General features: G+C 45.6%; 1 protein-coding gene across 1 annotated transcript; it reads right to left on the bottom strand.

Annotated features, from left to right (window-relative positions):
* Positions 1-7,928: 7,928 nt before the first annotated feature.
* LOC123765643 (complement C1q-like protein 4) lies at positions 7,929-10,023 on the bottom strand. The gene is made up of 5 exons (XM_045754318.2): positions 9,887-10,023; positions 9,343-9,500; positions 8,617-8,689; positions 8,378-8,496; positions 7,929-8,301 (listed from the first exon to the last, which is right to left on the bottom strand). The coding sequence occupies exons 2-5, from the start codon at positions 9,498-9,500 to the stop codon at positions 8,100-8,102; spliced, it is 552 nt and encodes a 183-aa protein (XP_045610274.2). The 5' UTR covers positions 9,887-10,023; the 3' UTR covers positions 7,929-8,099.
* Between the last annotated feature and the right edge of the window lie 13,290 nt (positions 10,024-23,313).

The raw sequence follows: 23,313 nt of genomic DNA, 5'->3' as shown, positions 1-23,313 counted from the left end.
CCACATCAGACGAACGTTAACCATACGTTCAAAGAGTTTGCAGACACAACTTGTGAGAGAAATAGGGCGAAAGTCCTAATGGGAAGTACCCAGAGACCCCGGTTTGCGAACAGGGAGGACAACGGCATCAAGCCAGTCCTCAGGGACTGACGACGTCTCCCAGATCCGATTATACAGACTCAGTAAATACTGAGACGTGCACGGAGGGAGATGGCGAAGCATCTCATAATGAATACCATCGGAGCCCGCCGCCGTAGAACCGCAGAGGGCCAGGGCAGAACGAAGTTCAGAGAGAGAGAAGGGATCATTATAGGGAAGTTGAAGACGAGTGCAGAAATCTAAAGGACGAGACTCAAGGACAGGTTTACGAAGAAGAAAAGATTGGGGAAGATGAAGACCAGAGCTAACAGAAGAAAAGTGGGAACCCAGTACGGAAGCGACCTGCAACGGGTCCGCCACAAGAGTATCATGGAGGTGAAGGACAGGTGAAACATCTGGAACGAATTTACCCGCTATCTTGTGGATACGCTTCCAGATCTGGGCCAGAGGAGTTTCGGACGTAATTGTTGAGACATAAGATGCCCAACCTTCACGTTTAGCCGTACGGATGGCCGTACGGGCCACCGCACTCGCCTTCCGAAAGAAAAGAAAAGAATCGGTCGCCTGCCTACGGCAGTGCCTCTTCCAGGCTGCACGCTTACAGCAGACAGCCCGAGCACAGTCCGCATTCCACCAGGGACCGCACTTCCGTGGACCCCGGGAGGAAGAGCGGAGAGCAGCGTCGAAGACAGTGTCATGAAAAAGGAGAGTGCGAAAGAGAGGCAGAAGGGAGAGGTTAGAGAGAGTAGCACTGAGGGAAAATAGGGTCCAGTCCGCCTTAGCAAACTGCCACCTAGGGAAAGAGAGGGAAGGGCGAAAAGAGAAAAAGGAAACAGGGATGGGGAAATGATCACTTCCATGGAGGTCATCAAGAACCTGCCACGTGAAATCTAAGTAAAGAGAAGAAGAGCAGAGAGAAAGATCAAGACAAGAAAGGGTGCGAGTCCGAGAGTCCAAATGAGTGGGCTCACCAGAATTCAGAAGAGACAGGGAAGAAGAGAGGAGAAACGGCTCTAGAAGGCGACCCCGGGTATTCGTCAGAACGTCACCCCAAAGAGAATGACGACAATTGAAGTCACCCAGCACAGGCTCCGGCAAGGAGTCCAGGAGGTGTTTCAAATCAGAAAGAGAAAGCGGGACACTCGGGGGGAGATAAATGGAACAAAGAGTGTACCATTTCCCCACAAAGACACGAGCAGCAGAACATTGGAGAGGTGAAGGAAAAAGTAAAGGAACAAAGGGAACATCAGCACGAATTAAAAGAGCAGAAGAATTAGAAGCCCTAGCAATAGCTGGGGAGAGGGAGAGAAAGGAATAGCCACGAAAACGACCAGGACGAGCACCAAGCAACGGCTCCTGGAGACAGACACAAAGGGGCGAAAACCGCGAAATCAGAAGTTGGAGTTCGAGGAAATTGGCGTAATAACCTCGAACGTTCCATTGAAGAATGGACAACGACGAGAAGAGAAAGGACAAAAACAGAGAACAAGGAAGAAACAAAGGCGAAAGAGCAACAGAGCACGTTAAAGAATATCTGGGTCGGGATCAGGGTCAGCAAAGTCAGGGTTAGGGGGCATGGGTAAACTGAGCAAAGACGGAGGGAAGGAAACGGGAGAACAGATCAAAGGTGGGCGGGCAGGGTCCGGAGGAGGAGGAGGAGGAAGAGGAGGAGACAACGGAGAGGAGCAGGCAAGGACAGCTGCAGGAAGAGGAGGGGTAGAAAGAGGGGAGCGTACCTCAGCAAGGGCAGCAACGGAGAGGGAAGCGGGGGCTAAAGAAACCTCCATAGCAGGAACAGGGGGCGCAACCACCGAAATGAGAGGGGAAGGAGCGAGAGAGGCAGAAGTAGGGGCCGAGGAAGAAAGCGAAACCTTCTTACCCGCCGGGGAGGAGGAAGGAGAGGAGCCAGGTTTACGCATCTGACGTAAAGAGACAGGTGTCCCAGTAACCACGTACTGGGCAACGGATTCTAGCGTCTCAACAGGAGAAGCTGAACGAGAGCACACATGACGGCCGTTTGGAGAGCGATGGACATCAGCCTGCACCGACAGGCGGCGGGGAGAGTCAAGAGACGGAGGGGAAGGATAGGAAGGAGGAACGGAGGGAGACGAGGAAGAAGACACAGGAGACACGACAGACCGGGTAGAAGGAAGGGGAACCCCAGACAGAGGACCAGGAGGAGGATCCTTCAGGAGAGACCCCCAAAGGAACAGAGGAGGGGGCAGTGGGCGCATCAGGGTCCAAGGCCCGGAAACGGTTGTGAGTTTGATGAAGGCGGGAAAAACGAGGAGAGGAAGAGCGCAACACGCGAGCATAAGAGATATTAGCATAATGCGGGAACCGGCGAACCTGGCGTCTCGTCTCAGGAAAAGATAAACGCTCCCGGTGCTTCAAGTTGAGGACGGCTGCCTCAAGCTTGTAATGGACACACGCACGGGAGAAGGTAGGATGGGCCTCACCGCAGTTGAGGCAACGAGCCTGAGGAGAAGTGCACTCCGACTTAGAGTGACCTTCGCCACCACACAAAGGACAGAGAGAGACAGTCCCGGAGCAGCGGAGGGCACCATGCCCAAACCTCCAGCACTTGTTGCAGAGCCGAGGAGAAGGAATGTACTCCTGGACAGAGCACCTGGCACCAGCAAGAATGACAGAGGGTGGAAGGGTCCTACCATCAAAGGTAATCTTCACAACCCGGAGGGGTTGACGGCGACTACCACGAGGGGGACGAGTAAACGTGTCCACCTGGAGAATAGAATGGCCCTGGGCAGCGAGGATATGTCGAATATCGTCGTGGCAGTCGCGCAGGTCCCGAACACCGGTCGCAACATGGGGCGGGAGCAAAATAGTGCCAACACTGGCATTCAACTGAGCGTTCTTCGAGACCCGAACGGGGGTCTCGCCAAGGCAGGATAAGGGAGCCAAGCGGGAAGCAGCATCCTGAGAAGGAGCAGCAACGACACGTGTACCGAGACGAGTGGGGTTGAAAGTAATGGAGGCATCCACGGAATCAATGAGATGTCGATGGAGGGAGAAATCGTCAGGAGGCGCAGAATCAAGAGGGAGGAGATCAAAATATTTGGCCCACGAAGCGGGACCAAACAAGGCTTGATAGGTAGCAGAACTGGAAGGAATCGAGCGAGGGCGGCCGTGACGAGGACGGCGGTGAGAACCCCCAGAGAGAGAGGGGTTAAAAGGCGCAGTAGTTACAACTAGAGAAGGAGCCGCGCCATGGGACGAGGTAGTCACCACTTGGGGCTTGGGGCTCGACCCAACCACAGGGGGAGGGGAGCCAGGGGAAGGAGTCAGGCCAAAGGAGGAGCAAGGTTGGGGCCCAATGCAGCAGAGGCTACAGAGCCCGGTCTTCCAACACGGACCGACTCAGGGGCTTGGTCGCCCACCCCACGAGCCTGAAAAGGTAAACCAGAAGCAGCCGAAACAGGGGTCATCATCATTACAAAAAGAATTCATTCACGAATGTGCCCCCACACCCACCATGGAGCCACAATTAGAGGCAGGACACCCATCAAGAAGCTATCGCCGATCTTGCCGGGGCCTCCTAGGGGTGCATCGTGAGCATACACCCCACAAACGCCACCTTAAGAAACCGACAGTCCGTCGAGATCGGGTTCAGTGACGAAAGGGGGATTGACAATAAAAGTAAGTAATTATCAAAAGAAGGCACCAAACCGGGAAGGCTATGTAGCACCATCAAGTACGCAAAATAATCAGAGGGCGCTAAATATCACCAAGGATGCCAATACGAGAACAAAAACGCATAAGGCGAACGATATTAAAAGTATCCGAGTCACCAAGAATTCTATCGAGGGACAGGTGACCGCGAGGGGCGGTCGGAAAGCAAGACACACGCTCGTCCTGGAAGTCAGGACATTCAAGAAGGACATGCACGACCGTAAGAGGGACGATGCAACTAGGACAATAAGGAGCAGGGCGGCGCTCCATCAAGTGACCATGGGTTAAGCGAGTATGGCCAATACGCAACCTCGCCAGAGCTGTTTCCCACCGCCGGTTACGGTGGAAGGAGGACGGCCACGAGGAAACACAACATTTAAGAGTACGTAGCTTGTTACCAGTAACAGACAACCAAGAAGCCTGCCAACGGGTAAGGACTGAGGAATGGATAACCGGGTAAAAGTCGGAATACGGAATGCCTTTGCGAGAGATGGGACAAGAGTGGACAGCTTCCTTGGCAGCAGCATCCGCACGCTCATTTAAAGACACCAATATGGCTGGGAACCCAACCGACTTAAATTTACTGTGAACGAGAAACAGCCAATGCTGGATCTCGACAACTACTGGATGAACTGGATTAAAGCACCCGAGAGCCATGAGGGCACTACGAGAGTCAACAACAACCACAAAGGAAGACTGACAACGAGAAAGCAGGAGACGAAGAGCATAGAGAACAGCATAAAGTTCCGCTGTAAAGATGCTAGTCTCCGGAGGCAAGCGACACATATAAGTGCGATCAGGAAATACAACAGAGTAGCCAACACCGTCCGCTGACTTAGACCCATCGGTGAAGACAGAAACGGAGCGGGAGTGAGAAGAAAATTGCTCGAGGAAAAGGCGTTTTAGAACCGTAGGAGGGGTAAAAGCTTTAGTGATACGAGTCAAGGATGTACAAAACCGCGGAAGAGGGACCCTCCACGGGGGCAAAGAAGGAACAACACGAGGAGAAACATCAGAAATACGAACGGAAAGAGAATCCTGTAGGCGAGATAACCGGACAGAAAGAGGGAGGTGGTGAAGAGGAACAGGAACCGCAGGAGGGGTAAAAGTTAAAGCACGACAGAGGCGAGAGGAAGGATGTTGCAAGGACCGCGCAAGATAGCGAAGACAGTAGCGATCACGGCGGTCCTGGAGAGACAGGAAGCCAGTGTCAACATACAAGCTAAGGACGGGAGCCGAACGAAAGGCACCAGAACTGAGGCGCAACCCAGTATGGTGCAAAGCATCAAGACGGCGAAGAGTAGAAGGAGAAGCAGACGAGTAAGCAGGGCAACCATAATCGAGCTTAGACAGGACGAGAGAGGAATGTAAAGCAAGGAGAGTGCGCCTATCTGCCCCCCAAGAAGTATGGGACAAGACCCGATGGAGGGTAAGGGCCTTAGAGCACTCAACACGGAGGTAAGAGATATGGGGAGACCAAGACAAACGAGTGTCAAGGAATAACCCCAAAAGCTTCGCGGAATCTTTGTATTCAAGAGGATGACCATAAAGTGACAAAGAGGGACGAAGAACAACCCGTTTCCGCGTAAAAGTCATGGCACAAGTCTTAGAAGTAGAGAACTTGAAGCCATGACCTGTGGCCCAAGACGACACGGCATCAATTGCAAGTTGAAGCCGGCGTTGAAGGAGAGGCGAATCATCACCCTGACAACAAAGGGTAAGATCATCGACATGAGAGCGGAGAAGACACCAGAAGGAAGAGAGGAAAGAAGACCATTGAGGGCAACCAGAAAAAGAGTAGTGCTCAGAACACTACCCTGGGGCACACCTTCGTATTGCTGAAGAGAGGCAGAGAGAGCGGTACCAAGGCGCACCCGAAAGGAACGACGAGAGAGGAAGCTGCAGAGAAAGAGGGAGATGACCACGAAGGCCAAAAGAATGAAGTTGACAATATGATACCGCCAAGTGGTGTCTTAAGCCTTTTCCAGGTCAAAAAGGGCAGCAACAATGGAGGTCTTTGCAGCAAAAGCAGTACGAATATAGACCAAGTTCACCAGGACATCTGTCGTGCTGCGGCACTTGCGGAAACCAAATTGAGAAGGGGAGAGGAGGTGATGGTGTTCCAGGAACCACATCAGACGAACGTTAACCATACGTTCAAAGAGTTTGCAGACAACTTGTAAGGGCAATAGGGCGAAAGTCCTTAGGGAAAGTACCCAGAGACCCTGGTTTGCGAACAGGGAGGACAACGGCATCGAGCCAGTCCTCAGGGACTGACGACGACTCCCAGATCCGATTATACAGACTCGGTAAATACCGAGACGTGCTCGGAGGGAGATGACGAAGCATCTCATAATGAATACCATCGGAGCCCGCCGCCGTAGAACCGCAGAGGGCCAGGGCAGAACGAAGTTCAGAGAGAGAGAGAGAGAGAGAAGGGATCATTATAGGGAAGCTGAAGATGAGTGCAGAAATCTAAAGGACGAGACTCAAGGACAGGTTTACGAAGAAGGAAAGATTGGGGAAGATGAAGACCAGAGCTAACAGAAGAAAAGTGGGAACCCAGTTCGGAAGCGACCTGCAACGGGTCCGCCACAAGAGTATTATGGAGGTGAAGGACACCCAACAAGAAGCTATCGCCGATCTTGTCGGGGCCTCCTAGGGGTGCGTCGAGTATACGCCCCACAAACGCCACCTTAAGAAACCCACAGTCCGTCGAGATCGGGTTCAGTGACGAAGTGGGGATTGACAATAAACGGTTCCCCTCGCTCTCGACGTCGGGTACTACAGTTCTACGGGTGCAAGAGTATGCCTCAAGCACCCGGGCGTCAAAATAGAAGTAGTCCAAGGGAAGAACCAGAACAAGCAAAAGGTCGGCAGGAAACTGCAAGCAGATAGAAGAGGGGGGAGAAAAACAAAACAGAAGGAAAAGGAGCCCATCAGAATTTGAGAGGACGGCAGCTCCCAAGGAGCATCACTCTGGCAGCCGCCCACTAAGCCCGCACACGGCAACAACGAGCTGAGCGGGGAGGGGGTATAGAAGCCAAAAGGAGTAAAAAAAAAATCAGAAAAGTGTGATATCACTATGGGGCATTGATTTGTAGCCCTGGTGCCAGTTTTCCCGAACCACCCATGACAACACTAGTCATGGATTTGACAGTTTGCATCACTTTACGAAGTATAGGAAAACTAATTGGATTATAGAATGCATTATTTAAAATCTACAGAATCCGGCGCCCATGGGGTGGTAAAGGTGTAGTAGTGAGTGTTATCGCGAGGTGCTTCCAGGGCTTAGCGTCCCCGCGGCCCGGTCGTCGACCAGGCCTCCTGGTTACTCGACTGATCATCCAGGCTCTTAAACAAGTCAGGCTGCGTGCAGCCGCACGAGTTACAGCCGGGTTGATCAGGTATCCTTAGGAGGTGCTTATCCAGTTCTCTTGAACACTGAGGGGTCGGCCAGTTATGCCCCTTATGTGTAGTGGAAGAGTGTTGAACAGTCTCGGGCCTCTGAGGTTGATGGAGTTCTCTCAGAGTACCTGATGCACCTCTGCTTTTTAACGGGGGTATTCTGCACATCCTGCCATGTTTTCTGGTCTCGTGTGATGTTATTTTTGTGTGCAGGTTTGGGACCAGCCCCTCAATTATTTTCAACGTAAATTATTATGCATCTCTCCGCATTATCTATCTGTATTATGTGTTCCCCCCAGGTTTGATAATTTATTCTTGTTAGAGAAGGCAATTTAAAAAACACTAAACCCTGATTAGAAATGGCACAACAGGTAGAAACCTGTGTTACAAATTAGAGATTATAGTAGCCATGGCAAATAGTGAATAGCCCTGTAGTCATTTGCAGTAGTAAATTTAATTGGAAAAAAGAAATTAACCAATTGTTTATTTGAATTCCCATTATCAATATTTGGAGTACTATCTCAGCAATAAGACAGAGGTGCAAATAGTATTCAGTACATGCAAGTAACGTGACAAAAAAAAAAAAAAAACCTAGTAATCATATAGCAGTCATGAATTTTTTTTACGACTTACGGGTCAGATGCAGGGTGGAGAAAGCACGTGAATTCTTTTAGTTTAGTGTTTGCACGAGTTGGAGAAGTATTAATCACAGAGGTAAGGAGCGTAACAAATTTTTAGACCAAAGCCATTTATTCGGATAATTAGACAAACTCCAGCCATTATCGTCAAACTATAGCTAACCCATAGTAGGAACCCAAGAGTAGATCAAAGTATTAAAAATGCTAAATAATTAATTCTGTATATTGCCATCTTTTAATCTCACTAAAAAAAAAAAATAATACTTAAATATGATAAACAAGGAAGCCAGTGAATGTGGTGTAGGTCTCGTTGAAGGGGTGGTCGTAGATCATGCCCTCCTGCAGCTCCAGGTACACCACGTCACCACGGTGGAGCTCCAGGAAAGCAGAGTTGGACGCATGTTCAAAATGGCTTAGCGTTCCATACGCATTCACTTGGGGAACTTTGTTCTTCATCAGCGCCATCCTGAATAAAGGAAGAGTTATTAATCTTGTTGCCATTATATAAATAGCAATACAACTACCTCAAATTGTATACTTACGTGAAGTCGCTACTGTTGCCACCAACAGCGTTAAAGGTTAAGAAATAACCGCCATCAACTGGTACCACGAACTCGCTGGAGTTTTGATGCCAGGCTTCACCAGCATTAGTCACGACCTCCTGTAGAGTTATAATAAGACTAGCATTATAATTTTATTTAAGCTAGCAAGAGATGTAAAGAAAAAATTATAATCAATATATATTATACAAGTTACACATCGTTTTATATATAATCTGTACCTGAAATCTTACTGTAGCTGGTAGGCTTAGAGACAAGTTTGCCGCTTTCTTCACCGAGAAGGCAACGTCACCTCTAAAGAATAAGATTTAACTACATAAATCTTATCGATTTAATAGATAGTGCAAATTATGGTAATATATGGCTAATTTTAGACAGATTAATTTAACCAACCATGTAAAAAAAATGTAGAATGAAAAACAAACCAAGAGATACGCCCGGAAAAGGTCAAGTATAACGTCATTTACAATTAGATTCTTTGCACTAATTTAACAAAAAAATTATTTTACCGAAAAAATCTGATTACAGACCATAGATACCATTGAAGATCATTTAAGACAATGATATAGTTTTAATCAGCAGAAAATGTTGCCTAAACACTTCTCTACCGAATAGTAACTTTAAGACTAGAACTTTTAAAAGTCCATATTGGAGTCCAGATTCTTTGGAGGAGAAGAACTTTATTCTTTACCAAATTGCAGTTGGAAGGTAAAACTAACCCTTTTTTAATTGGTTAACACAGGTAGTGCGCTTTTCTTTTTTTACAATAATTAATGCAAATTAATAGTAAATGTAAAGTTTAGTGGACATTTCATTTTATGCTATGAATGAGGTAGTTTAACGACTAATAAAGTTTGAGTCAGTTCCGTTTAAGAAAGTCTGGTAATTTATACTCTAGTCACTAGCATTGAGTTACAAACCATGCCATACTTACAAACCATACTTACCCAATAGCTGAAACAGGCAATGTAGAGTTTATATTAATCGTGGGTGGCGGTATAGTCACCATTGGACGAGGCCTGAAGCCTGTCTCTGATGGGACAGTTACGTCATCCTGTGTACTGATGGCCAATAACGCTGCCATTATGAAACAACGAGGCGACATCTAAATAAAGAATTACAGTGAAGTTAATTTAGTGTTAACTTCAGACCGTTTTAGTCACCCAAGTTTAATTTATTAGCAATTATTTTGGAAGTCAACGGTATCAAGCCCTTAAGCAGGGCAGTTCATTTAGAGACCTAAATGACTATGCTTTAAAGCGAGTATAACAAACCACGTAAAGCGATTCATGAATTTTTACCTATAAGCAGCACCTAAACATCTAAGGAATGAATAATTACTACTTCCATTATGTAAAAACTTTACACAAGTTAGGTACCCAGAACACTAATTTGTAATAATAGTAATACAAAAATTCATTCCAAAGAAATTATAGACCAACTATAAACTAAATTTTAAACAGTAAACTAAGAAAACAATAACTTCCTCACGTTCGTCTGTTAGATGACTAGTTTATATAACCAGGAACGGAAGCAAGACACCAACTGACTGGACAGACCTCAGCCCGGCTATATATACCCCCTGATCAAGTGCCAGCTGCACGATGCTGAGTGTTGCAGTGGTGGAGTAAACTGCCAACTACCATTTATTTGATCGGGTACAGTTAGAGGTACCGTTGGAGGGTTATTTTAGGTCACCAAAATAGCTTGCTGACCAACCAGCAAAGTTTACCCTGAACATTGTCCAGGACAAAAGTCAACTCTAAATATTCACCGAGAAGCGGGGTAAACTCGGTGTAAATATCCTGTTTAGTTGGGTTTGGAGTTTAACCTAAGAACAATCAGCTGCTGCAAGGTCACTAAGGCTATAACAATAATAAGTATACTTTAGTATTCATCATTGTTCAGGACTAAAGTTCAAAGTGTATATACACCGAGAAGTTGAATATCTCGTAGTGTTTATACTACAATATATCCCTGTGTAGCATCTTTATAGGTGGTATACAAAAACACGCACTTATTCAAATGGAATGTTGTGTCAAAATTTCAAAGTAATAGGTGAAGAACTTTTGGCGATTACAGCATGTGTTTCTCTTGCGTCCAGCAGATGGATCTGTTTTTCAAAAAGGGATGCTTTTACCTGTCACAGGTGTGGCATGTATATTGTTGGTATATAAAAACACATGCATATTCAAATGCAACATTGTGTCAAAATTTCAAAGCAATAAGTAAAGAGGTTTCAGAGATTTCCCTCACATGAAAACTCATGAAAAACAAAATTTTTCACAAAAAGCATGTTTTTATCTGTTACAGACGTGACATCTATATAGTAGGTATATAAAAACACGCTCGTATGAAAATGAAACGTTGTGTCAAAATTTTAAACCAATTGGTAAAGAACTTTCGGAGATTAGTGATGTTGAACAAACGAACATTTACATTTTTATTTATATAGATACTGTAATGTTTTATAATAAAGACAAAAAATTGGAAAACAACTGCAAGTCGCCAGGCTTGTGTAAAAGCCTCGCAATGACATGTGCTTAAGACTCGGCCAACAGCATGTGCTCAAAACAAAACTGAACCACCTCCAGAAAATCGGCCCCAATTATATCCCAGCAGGAGACATAATTCCGCCGGCAACCCATCAGACAACGACAACATTTCCTTCATTAAAAGAAACGAACAATCGTTTTACTACACTACTCTACTACACCACAGTTGAACAGTGTCCGTGTTCAACCGCGGAGAACCGTCAACCACCAGGTGAGTGGGAAGACGCTCACCAGGCGTTCCACGAGCACTTTGTCATGGGTTCGTATCCTGGTCGTGGAGGATTTACTGGGTGCAAATCCTTAACTGTAGCCTCTGTTTAACTCAACAGTAAAATGGGTTCTTGGTTGTAAAAAAGATTCTTCGTGGGGGGGGGGGGGGTCCTATTCCAGGGACTTGCCCGAAACGCTTTGCGTACTAGTGGCTGTACAAGAATGTAACAACTCTTGTATATATCTCAAAAAACTAAAAAAATAAAAAAAAAATACCAAACCTCCGTACGACCAACCTCCTTCACAAGAATCTGACAGTCCGACGACGACAACCCAGAACAATGACCAAGAAGACACTCCTCCAATCCCCGATTCCTTTCCACCCTCCTATGAAGATCTTCAAGCACCTGCTGAACACAGAACAGCACCTCATCCGTATTCGACAAAACTGAACCATCAGACAAGAAGACAGATTAACAACACAGACTGACGATCCTCCTCTTCCTTCCAATGCAAGAACTGCTAAAGACGCTCACCAAACAACTGCTCCCCATCCCCAGTCCGTTTCTTGCACCCCTCCTCCATCAGCCTACGAATCTTTTCTTTACACAGCAATCTCCGTAAATCAATTAAACCCCTTATTCACCAAAGCATACAAAAAAGTTAAACTAGCCTGCAACACATTTACAAACCAAACCGTTCAGCCGATTTCTTCTTCACAATATTAAGAAAAGGCCGCCTACACTCACCCACAGAAAATTCTCAACAGTGTAAGAAGCAAGGAAACCACCGTTTACGTTCGACCATCCAGGCCCACCGAACCCGAACATGATTACGAACGTCGAGACACTGCAGCAAACTACGATCGAGTTTCCACCAATCCCTCCCCCATCCTCACCTGGCTCCGAGCACCAACCTCTGCAACCTCCGTACTGTGGTCAGAAAAAGCAACCGGAACCGTAAGAAAGGAGTTCACATCCCACTCCAATCTATGAACATAAAACCTATTGAGCCAAGAACATGAACTGCTGGAGATAAAGCTAAGCTCCAAAGTAACCTCATGCACCACCACTAGATCCCGAATCCCACAACACCAAGCAGGGGTTTCAAACAAAGCAGGGGACACATTGCCAGACGAAAGTCTACTACAGTCCCGAGCCAACGTAGCACATTTCAAATCCCCTTTCCTCCCCCAACAAAATTAAATAGACCGAGTATCATGCCTCAGAAATTGTAATACCTCAATAGCAAAGAAAGCCTCCGTTTCCTGCCGCGTTGCAGACCTAGAGGGAACATAAACATTTAACAACGGTATCTCCGACCTCAGTTCTGAGATCCACACAAACAGAATCCGTCCTTCATCGTCCATCTCCAGTGTAACACAGAAATAAGAACATAAGAAGAACATAAGGATAAAGGTAACTGCAGAAGACCTATTGGCCCACACGAGACAGCTCCTATTTATAACCAAACGCCCTTTTGGAAATCGGCGCCTTTTGAAAATAAGAACCCACATACCCCCCTATCAACAACCTAGATGGATTCAACTACACCTGGTACCTAACGGGCCAACCCATGTAGCATGCTCACATCCCGGACATTATGCTCTTGGATGAACACTACGTCGACCCTGTGGCGGCGAAGCATCGAATCAAAACGCCACTTAGTTCCCCAAGGAACGAAGGTAATTAACAGGCACAAGAAAGATGGGGGGGCCATCGGGAAAGGGAAAGGGAACACACAACTATCTATCCATCAGCTGCCCAGGCAGAAGCATAACACCACCCGGGAAGTACTCAACAGAACCTTGAACCTCAGTGGGACCTCAGGAAGGTGAATCCCTCAAAAGAGGGGCGAGAGAATGGTCTTCAAGACCATTCGCAAATCATCACTATCGTGACAACCGTCACCAGGCTCAACGACCCCCCATTACAACCCACCCACATTGGAGGGCACACAAACCGGCACCAGCTTGGGAGCAACCACACCCACTCAGCTTCAAGATAGCCACCGTAACAGAAGACGGTATATTCCGGTCAAAGGACATCAGTAGAGTTTTGGTGCTAATTAGCAACACCTGCGCGTGTTCAGAGGAGAACTTTTTTCCCCTTGATACTTAACACTTTCCTATAACCTCAAAGAGCTGTGACAGAAGCACATATGTCATCTCGAATGGTTAACCTCAGTGTGATGACAGTGTAGTTGTCACACTGAGGTCAACTAAACTCATGGTGCCCGCTCCTCCAGGCACCAGGAAGGATCGACCGTCAAAGCAATGGATGAAATATTGAAACACGTTTTGCAACTAATGTAAGCAAGTGATTATCAAAAGAGGGCACCGGGAAGGCTATATAGCGCCATCAAATGTGTGGGATATTCAAAAAGTGATAAATATCAATGATGATGCCAGTACGAGAACAAAAGTGCATAGAGCTAATGATATCAACGGTATCTGATTCACAAAGGATTTTATCAAGGGACAAGTGACCACGAGGGTCGATCGGGAAGCAAGACATACGTACGTCCTGGAGGTTCAGACATTCAACAAGGATATGCACGACCGTAAGAAGGACAATGGAGTATGGACAATAAAGAGCAAGGCGGCACTTCATTAAGTGCCTGTGATTTAAACGTGTATGACCAATACGTAACCTTGCCAGACCCATTTCCCACTGCCGGTTACTGTAGTAGGAAGAAGGACATTGGGGACACGCTACCCTTTAAAGCATACAGTGTGTTACAAGTAAAAGAAGACCAACGATCAATGGACAAGGATTGAGGAATGAATAACTGGGTAGAAGTCAGAATAAAGAACACGTTTACGGGAGATTAGACAAATGCGAATAACCTCCTTAGCGGCAGCATCCACACGCTCATTTAAGGACAAACCAATATGGCTGAGAACCCAGTAAAACTCCCGTTTTAAATCCGCTGGAGATAAGAATCAGCCAATGTTGAATTTCGACTACCACAGGATGAACTGGATTAAAGGACGCCAGAGCCATGAGGGCACTGTGAGAGTCAACTATAGCAACAAAGGAAGATTGTCAGCGAGAAAGCAGTTGACAAAGAGCATGCAAAATAGCATAAAGTTCTGACGTGAGGATGATAGTCTCTGGAGGCAGACAACACATATAGATGTTCAGGAAAAACAACACAGTAGCCTACACCTTCTGCAGACTTAGACCCATCTTTGAAGACGAAAATGAAGATGGAGTGTGAAGAAACGTGTGCAAGGAAAAGACTTTTCAGAATTGTAGGGGAGGGGGGGAATAGCTTAAGTCACGTGGGTCAGGGTGTTACAAAACATAGGAAGGGGGACCCTCCATGGGGGCAAGGATGGATCGACACGAGGAAAATTTTGGTAACACGGCTATCCTGTAGAGACAAGAAGCCAATTTGAACATACAAGCAAGGGTACCTTACCTTGAGGTGCTTCCGGGCCTTAGCGTCCCCGCGGCCCGGTCGTCGACCAGGCCTCCTGGTTGCCGGACTGATCAACCAGGCTGTTGGACGCGGCTGCTCGCAGCCTGACGTATGAGTCAAAGCCTGGTTGATCAGGTATCCTTTGGAGGTGCTTATCCAGTTCTCTCTTGAACACTGTGAGGGGTCGGCCAGTTATGCCCCTTATGTGTAGTGGAAGCGTGTTGAACAGTCTCGGACCTCTGATGTTGATAGAGTTCTCTCTCAGAGTACCAGTTGCACCTCTGTTTTTCAACGGGGGTATTCTGCACATCCTGCCATGTCTTCTGGTCTCATGTGATGTTATTTTTGTGTGCAGGTTTGGGACCAGCCCCTCTAATATTTTCCACGTGTAAATTATTATGTACCTCTCCCGCCTGCGCTCAAGGGAGTAGAGTTTTAGGCTCTTTAGTCGGTCCCAATAGTTTAAATATTTTACTGAGTGGATTCTAGCAGTAAAGGATCTCTGCACGCTCTCCAGGCCAGCAATTTCTCCAGCTTTGAAAGGTGCTGTCATTGTGCAGCAGTACTCCACTCTAGAGAGCACAAGCGTTTTGAAAAGTATCATCATCGGTATAGCATCTCAAGTGTGAAAAGTTCTTGTTATCCAACCTGTCATTTTTCTTGCAGCTGTGATGGCTATTTTATTGTGTTCTTTAGAGGTAAGGTCTTCCGACATGAGTATACCCAGGTCCTTTACATTGCCTTTTCGTTCTATGTTATGATTTGCCTGAGTTTTGTACGTGGTTTCCGTTTTTATATTTTCATTTTTTCCATAGCGCATGAGCTGCAACTTATCTTCGTTAAACACCATATTATTTTCTGTAGCCCATAGAAAGACCTGATCTACATCTGACTGGAGGTTCGTCGTGTCCTCTATGTTGCCTACTCTCATGAAGATCCTAGTGTCATCTGCAAAGGATGATACAGTGCAATAGATTGTGTTCATGTCTATGTCCGAAATGAGGATGAGAAAAAGTACTGGAAAGCACAGTACCCTGGGGGACTGAGCTCTTCACGGTTGATGGGCTGGATTTTATTTTGTTGACTATTACACATTGCGTTCTGTTGGTCAGGAAATTGTAGATCCATCTGCCTATTTTTCCGGTAATTCCTTTTGAACGCATTTTATGTGCAATAACACCATGGTCACATTTATCAAAAGCTTTTGCGAAATCTGTGTAAATTACATCCGCGTTATATTTGTCTTCCATAGCATCTAATTCCATATCATAGTGGTCCAGCAACTGCGACAGGCAAGAGCGCCCTGTTCTGAAACCATGTTGTCCGGGGTTATGGAGTTGCTGTGATTCCATGTATTTTGTGATTTTACTTCTTAGCACTCTCTCAAAAATTTTATGATGTGCGATGTTAGCGCTATCGGTCTGTAATTTTTTACCTCAGCCTTATTTCCTCCTTTATGAAGTGGTGCTATCTCTGCTGTTTTTAGTATATCAGGAATAACGCCAGTATCTAGGCTTTGTCTCCACATAATGTGGAGGGCCTGCGATAGTGGTTTTTTACAGTTCTTTATGAATATGGAGTTCCAAGAATCCGGGCCTGGTGCAGAGTGCATAGGCATACTGTTTATGGCTTCTTCAAAATCCAGTGGGGATAGGGTGACGTCTGATATATGATTTGATGTTGGTATCGTATCCATGAAAAATTCATTTGGGTTATCAATCTTTAGTGTGTTTAATGGCTCGCTGAAAACAGAGTCGTACTGCGTCCTCAGTAGCTCGCTCATTTCTTTGTTGTCATCGGTGAAAGTTCCATCTCCCTTTTGCAGGGGCCCGATACTAGATGTGGTTTTTGATCTTGATTTTGCATAGGAGAAAAAATATTTCGGATTTCTTTCTATTTCACTGATGGCCTTTTGCTCTCTTTGCCTCTCCTGGGTTTTGTATGATTCTTGTAGCTTCCGTTCAATTGTTTCTATTTCTCTACCTAACCTTCTTCGCCGTTCTTGAGATAGGGTGCGACTCTCAAGTTGTTCCACGATTCGTTTTCTTCGCCTATATAGGGAACGACGTTCCCGTTCCAATCTGCATCTCTTCCTCTTTTTTCTTAGAGTTATGCGGTTTGAACATATTTCTAGTGCTACTGAGCTTATTTTTTCCAGGCACTGGTTCAGGTTTGCATTTTCTAGCTGTTCTTCCCAGTTTATTTCTGTGAAGTCCTGGTTTATTTGCTCCCAGTTTATCTGTTTATTATTGAAGTTGAATTTGCTGAAATCTCCTCCACCGGGAATCTGGACTGGTTTTGAAGGTCTACTCCCCATGGTTGTCATAACTTCAATTAAGTTGTGATCTGAGTAACAGGTATTTGTAATCATTATGTTCCTGATCAATTCATCATTATTAGTGAAAATGAGGTCCAGCGTGTTCTCCTTTCTAGTTGGTTCTACTATTTGCTGGTTTAAGGCAAACCTGTCGCACATCCGTAGCAGGTCATTTGCATGTGCCTGTTCATTTAGGCTACTTCCTGGTATTCTTTCTGATATTACTGTATTAGCCAGGTGCTTCCATTTCAGGTGCCGTAGGTTGAAGTCCCCAAGCAGGATGATGTTCGGAGCTGGATTTGTGAGGTTTTCCAAGCAGTGTTCTATTTTCTTTAGTTGGTCTTTAAACTGCTGAGGGTTTGCCTCCGGTGACTTATATACAAGGACAATAACTACATTTAAAATCTCTATTTTGATTATCAGCACTTCCACCATATCATTTGAGGTGTTTAGCAGCTCAGTACAGATGAGTGTGTCTTTGATGTAGAGGCTGACCCCACCCTGAAGCCGGTGTTTCCTATCACATCTGAAAAGATTGTACTCTGAGATCCATATTTCACCATCATGGTAGTCCTTTGTGTGGGTTTCTGTTAGGGCTACAAACACTGCATTTGCCTCATGAAGGAGACCATCTATAAATTGAACTTTGTTGGTTTTGCGTGTTTTTATACCCTGGATGTTGGCAAATATAAATGATGTTATCGTGTTAGTGGAAGTGCTGGAAGCCTTACTTGGTGTTAATATCTGAGGCTCTGGTAAGGAGGCCACTGTGTTTGCGTCCAGGGTGTGTCGTTTTGGAAGTGATTCGTCCAGTTTTGGTAGTAGGACGGGTGTTGTCTGGTGTAGTACCTGTTTGCTTGTTGGTAATTTGAATTCCAGTCTTGTGGGTATCTCCGTTCCCCTCTGTAATCCTGTAGTGGTTCCATCTGACTGTTCCTCTCTTATATTTACTACTCTGTTTCTGCCTTCCTCTAAAAAATTTCCAGTAGTGTCATATTGATCTTCCCGTCTATAACGCTCTGTACCTCTCACGTGGAATTCCGGACACTGAAGATTGTAGCATTTTTTGTCCCTAATTGAAAATTGACATAATTTAGGGTGGAAGTATCTACACCCTGTTCCAAAACGGCATGTCCCCTTTCCAACATGTTCCTGCATTTTCGAGGATGCAGAAAATGGCATTTTGCTCCTAATTTTCCATATTTGCATATTCCTTTATCGTAGAATTTGCAATTGTGTTCCGGTTTTGCGTTTTTCAAGGTATTTATATCTGTGACTGTCTTGTCTACCTCTTTATTGGAGCCATCTCCGTTTTTCGTCCCAATTCCTTCATCTATGCACTCTGTCTCACTGTTGCTCTCATCGTTTATATTATCTGGCTCTGCAATATTGCTGTTATTTTGTACCACAATAGTCTCCTCCTCCACACTACTGCTGCGGTTCTCCAAACTATCTGTTCCTGAGTTTTGGTCGTTATCCAATGTTGACTTTTCCCAGTCCGCATATATCACTGGTAGCCTGTCTGTGAATGATAATCTCTGTGACTCGGGAATGTTTTTCATCAGTTTAGTTATGTTCTCTAACATTAATCTGTCATCTTTGCAAACCCAGTAAATTCCTTGCCTTTTTATGAATCCTGGAGCTAATTCTGTACAGCCCAGGTGGAATCTTATGTTACAGATGCAGCACGTTTCGCCTGCATTTCGTTTTCCCAGTACTCCCGAACACTCGCCACACCTCTCCATTGTCTGGTGTATTGTGTTGTATTTGAGAGTCACTGTATGGATCACTTGTTGATGTCAGTCCTTTTAACTCTTTATAAAATTATATGTATATATATTTATATGTTTAATATTTATTATATTATATGTATACCATATATTAGTAATATTATGTATGTTATTTTGTTCAAACTTTACGGCCGGTACTTAGCGTAGGGTAGCGAAGCTGGTCCCCGGTGAATAAAGGTGACCTCTTGTGGCCCAGGCTGATGTCACCAGTTTCCAGTTACCCGATTTATAACCACTGATGCCGCCTCTTGCCACTATTCTATATTTCTAGTATTCTATATTTATAATAGTCTATGACGATTTTCCTTCACTTCCAACTTATATGTTGTTGTGATACCCGTTCCACATCACTGTTCCACGAATCACCGTTCACTATTTTTTTTTTCCTAATACACGCATGTACACAAAGCCTCGTTCTCTGGCTCACACGTGACTCCCGTTTATTCTCTATTTAGCACAAAGTTCTATTGTTAATGACAATTTTCAATTTTCCAGCGGGTCACTATGCACTTTGTTATGTCTGTAATCAGTAATCCATGGCAGTAGTCCTAAGAATCCCGGTTTATGACACGATTTTAACAGAGCGCGCACGGTACGTCTTCCCCCTCCCTCGACCTCGACTTGACTCCTGACTTTTGACTTGAACAAAAGGCACCAGATCTGAGGTGTAACCCAATATGGTGCAGGGCATCAACATGGCGAAGAGTAGAAGGAACATGCAGACGAGTAAGCATAACAACCATAAACATGTTTAGAAAACACGAGAGAGGAATGTAAAGAGAGGAGCGTGCGCCTATCAGCTCTCAAAGAAGTATGGGACATGACCTTAAGTAAGTTAAGGGCCTTAGAGCTTTCAACTTTGAGGTAAGAGATATGGAGCGACCAAGACAAACGAGTGTCAAAAATTAACCCCAAAAGCTTAGTAGAATCTTTGTAAAAAAGGGGGATTGTCATAAAGCGACAAAGGAGACGAAGAACATCCTGCTTCTGGGTAAATTCATACCTCAAGGTTTAGTTGTAGAGAACTTGAAGCCATGATTAGTGACCCAGGACGACACGTCATCAACTGCAAGTTGAAGTCGCCGTTGGAGGAAAGGCGAATCATCACCTCGACAGCAAAGTGTAAGCTCGACAACATAGAGACATAGGAAGATGCCAGAGGGAAGGGAGAAAAGAAGACCATTGAGGGCAACCAGGGAAAAGAGTAGTGCTCATAACACTACCTTAGGGTACATCTTCGTAATGATGAAAAAAGGCAGAGTGGTACCAAGCCTCACTCTAAAGGAACAACTAGAGAGGAACTTTGAAGCCTTGTAGGAAGTGAGGTAGATTACCCATGAAGGCCAAAAGAATGGAGTTGGGGCAGAATATAGTATCTCTAGATGGTATCATAAGCCTTTTCCATGTCAAAAAGGTCAGCAGCAACAACGGAGGTCTTTGCAGCAAATGCAGTATTACTATAGACCTCCAAGTTCACTAAGACATTAGTCGTGCTGCGACATTTGCGAAAGCCAAATTGAGAAGGGGAGAGGTAGTGATTGTGTTACAAGAACCACATCAGACGGACATTGACCATACGTTCAAAGAATTTGCAGACACAGCTCATGAGGGCAATGGGACGGAAGTCTTTAGAGTGAGGTCCTTAAGAGACACTGGTTTCCGAATAGGAAGAATAACCACCTCAAGCCAGTCCTCAGAGACTGACGACGACTCCCAGATACAGTTATTCAGATTCAGTAAATACTGAAATGTACATGGCGGAGGCAGGGAAATATCAGGGGAAAGCGCCAAGCCATTACGACTATATAGCACTTGGGTGGGGTCAGGATAAGGATTTAGGATGGGACAGGGGAAGGAATGGTGCCCAATCATATGGAAGGTCGGGGATTGAACGCCGACCTGCTTGAAGCTCTACCGTCGCTCTACAGTTCATCCCAAGTAGTTGGGCGTGCATGGAGGGAAATTGCGAAGCATCTCATAATGAATATCATCTGACGCCGTGGCCGTAGAACCGCAGAGGGTGAGGGGCAGACTGGAGTTTGGAGAGAGAGAGAGAGAGAGAAGGTATCGTTATAGGGAAGCTGGAGATGCCTCCGAAAATCTATGGGACAAGATTTAAGAAGGGCCTTACAAGATAGAGAAGATGGAGGAAGATGAGAACTGGAGCCAACAATGGAAAATTGGAACCCAATTCGATCGTGACCGACACTGGATCCACCACAATAGGAACAAGGCAGTGAAGGACTGGTGAGACATCTGCAACAAACTCACATATTTTCTCACGGAATTTCTTCCAGATCTGGGGCAGAGGAGTGTCGAACATTGTAATGGTGGAGACATAAGATTTGCAACTCTCACGTTTAGCTGTACGGATGGTCCTATGGGCCACTGCACTCACTCCTTCCGAAACAAAACAAAAGAAGCAACCGTCTATCGACGTCGGTGTTTCTTCCATGTGAAATCTAAATAAAGAGAAGACTAGCAGAGAGAAAGAACAAGAGTGGAGAGAATGTGAGTGCGGGAGTCAACATTCAGAAGAGACAGAGCAGAGGAGAGGACAAATGGTTCAAGAACGCCACCCCGGATGTTCGTCACAAAATCTCCCCAGAGGGTATGCCGAAAGTTAAAAGTCACCAAAACGGAGCACAGGCTCAGGTAAGAAGTCAAACAGGTGTTTAAGATCAGGAAGAGAAAGTGGGACATTTGAAGGGAGATAAATGGAACAGACTGTATACCATTTACTCATAAAGATAAGATCCTCAGAACACTGAATGTGCAACTGGAAAAGTAGGGGGACCGTGGGAATATCATGACAGATCAAGAAAGCACTAGAGGTATGGGGCCCAGCAAAGGCTGGAGGAGAAGAATGAAAGGAGTAACCACGAGCGACCAGAACGAGCACCACGCATCAGCTCCTGGAGACAAACACAAAACGGTGAAACCTGCATTATCAGAAGTTGAAGTGGAAGTTGGCAAAAAAAAAACGAATATTCCATTGAAGAATAGACATTGTCGAAAATAGACAGAACAAAAACAGAGAGCAAGGGAGAAACAAAGGCAATAGAGAACACATTATAGAACACACTAAGCAAGATCAGGATCAGTGAAACCGTGGTTACGGGGCATTGGTAACTCAAGCAAGGACGAAGGAGTCGATGGAGCGGTGGGATGGACCGACGGCGGACTGACAGAGTCCGGAGTGGGAGGAGTCATCGGAGAGGGGCGGTCAAGGGAACCAGGGAGACAAACAGGGGAGGCACCTCGTCAAGGGCAGCATCCAAGAGAGAATCAAGGACCATGGGAAGCTGGGACAGGGAACTCAACCTCCGAAATGGGAAAGGATGCAGGGATAGTCAGAGTCGGAAGGTGAGGAAGAGCAGGGCCTTCTTACCCGCCGGGGAGGAAGAAGGAGAGAAGCCAGGCTCACGTTTGTGACGTAAAGAGTCAGGTGTAACCAGCAGCAATGTACTGAACGACAGCCTCTATAGTTTCAACAGAAGGACAACGGGAACGGTCAACATGATTCCTGGGAGGAGGATGGACAACGGGCTGAACAGACAGGCGGAGTGGAGGGTCAGAGAAAAAAGGGAGGATTGAGAAGAAGGATTGGGGTAAGTAGGGAAAGAGGGCACAGGAGACGGAGGGAAAACTGGGAAGGAAGAAAGGAAACACCAGACGGAAAACCTGGAGGAAGACGCAAAGGACCAGGTGAGGTGGTGGTGGTGGTGGTGTCCGAGTCCAAGGCCTGGAAACTTGCGAAACTGAGAAAATGGGAGAAGGCGAGAAGTGGTGGAACGCAACACACGAGCAAATGACATTCCAGAGAAAGAGGGAAGACGGTGAACCTGGCGTCTCGCCTCGGGAAAAGATAAATGATCGTGATGTTTCAAATTGAGGTTGGCTTCCCGAAATTGGTAATGCACACATGCACGGGAGAAGGCAGGGTGGGTATATTGACACCAAAGACACAAAGGGGGTATATTGACTCTGCACTTGTGCATTTGAAGGGGTGGCTCCTTGAAATGCCCAAATTTCCAGCACCTATTGCAGTGGCGACAAGAGGGAGGGATTTTCTACAGAACGGAACTCCTGGCACTAGCAAGAATTATGGAAGAGATTTACTATCAAAAGTGATCTTCACTACGCGAGTGTGGTGTTCTGTGTTGCTGTGGAAGCCTTGCTTGTAGGGTTGATACAAAGCCATTGCTTGATTACTGACTAATACTTATAATGATACATGACTAGCAGACAAGAGTGGCGGGAGTCCTGCCTACTCGTTGTTGTTTACCTATACAGTTCTATATGATGGCGTATGAAATGCAGCGCATGCAAACGGATGGTGCCGTTTGCTATGAAGATGACATTCCCTCCTTTTCTTTAAAAGAGTGATTACAGGAGGTCTTCCATGCTTGTAGCACTAACCAAAGTTATTGACACAATGTATGTTATTACATATCAATGGATGTTGCATATATTTTACAATAATTAAGCACACAAATAATTTAAACAACTTAATCTTTACCACACAGGATTTCAATGTTAAAAAATACAAATGCAATGTTAAACAACGATGAAAGAAACTGTACTACAAAGTTACAAAATATTGAATGAGAGCTCTGC

The sequence above is a fragment of the Procambarus clarkii genome, chromosome 30 (genome assembly GCF_040958095.1).
Source record: "Procambarus clarkii isolate CNS0578487 chromosome 30, FALCON_Pclarkii_2.0, whole genome shotgun sequence".
Lineage (NCBI taxonomy): Eukaryota > Metazoa > Arthropoda > Malacostraca > Decapoda > Cambaridae > Procambarus > Procambarus clarkii.
Note: the sequence above shows the minus strand (reverse complement) of the source record. Positions and strands in the feature narration are given on the sequence as shown.

Excerpts from the sequence above, each read along its gene's own strand:
- LOC123765643 (XM_045754318.2), bottom strand. The coding sequence starts at position 9,500 with ATGTCGCCTCGTTGTTTCATAATGGCAGCGTTATTGGCCATCAGTACA. Across the intron at positions 8,690-9,342 it reads TTGCCTGTTTCAGCTATTGG|AGGTGACGTTGCCTTCTCGG; the intron begins GTAAGTATGGTT and ends CTTATTCTTTAG. Across the intron at positions 8,497-8,616 it reads CAGCTACAGTAAGATTTCAG|GAGGTCGTGACTAATGCTGG; the intron begins GTACAGATTATA and ends ATAACTCTACAG.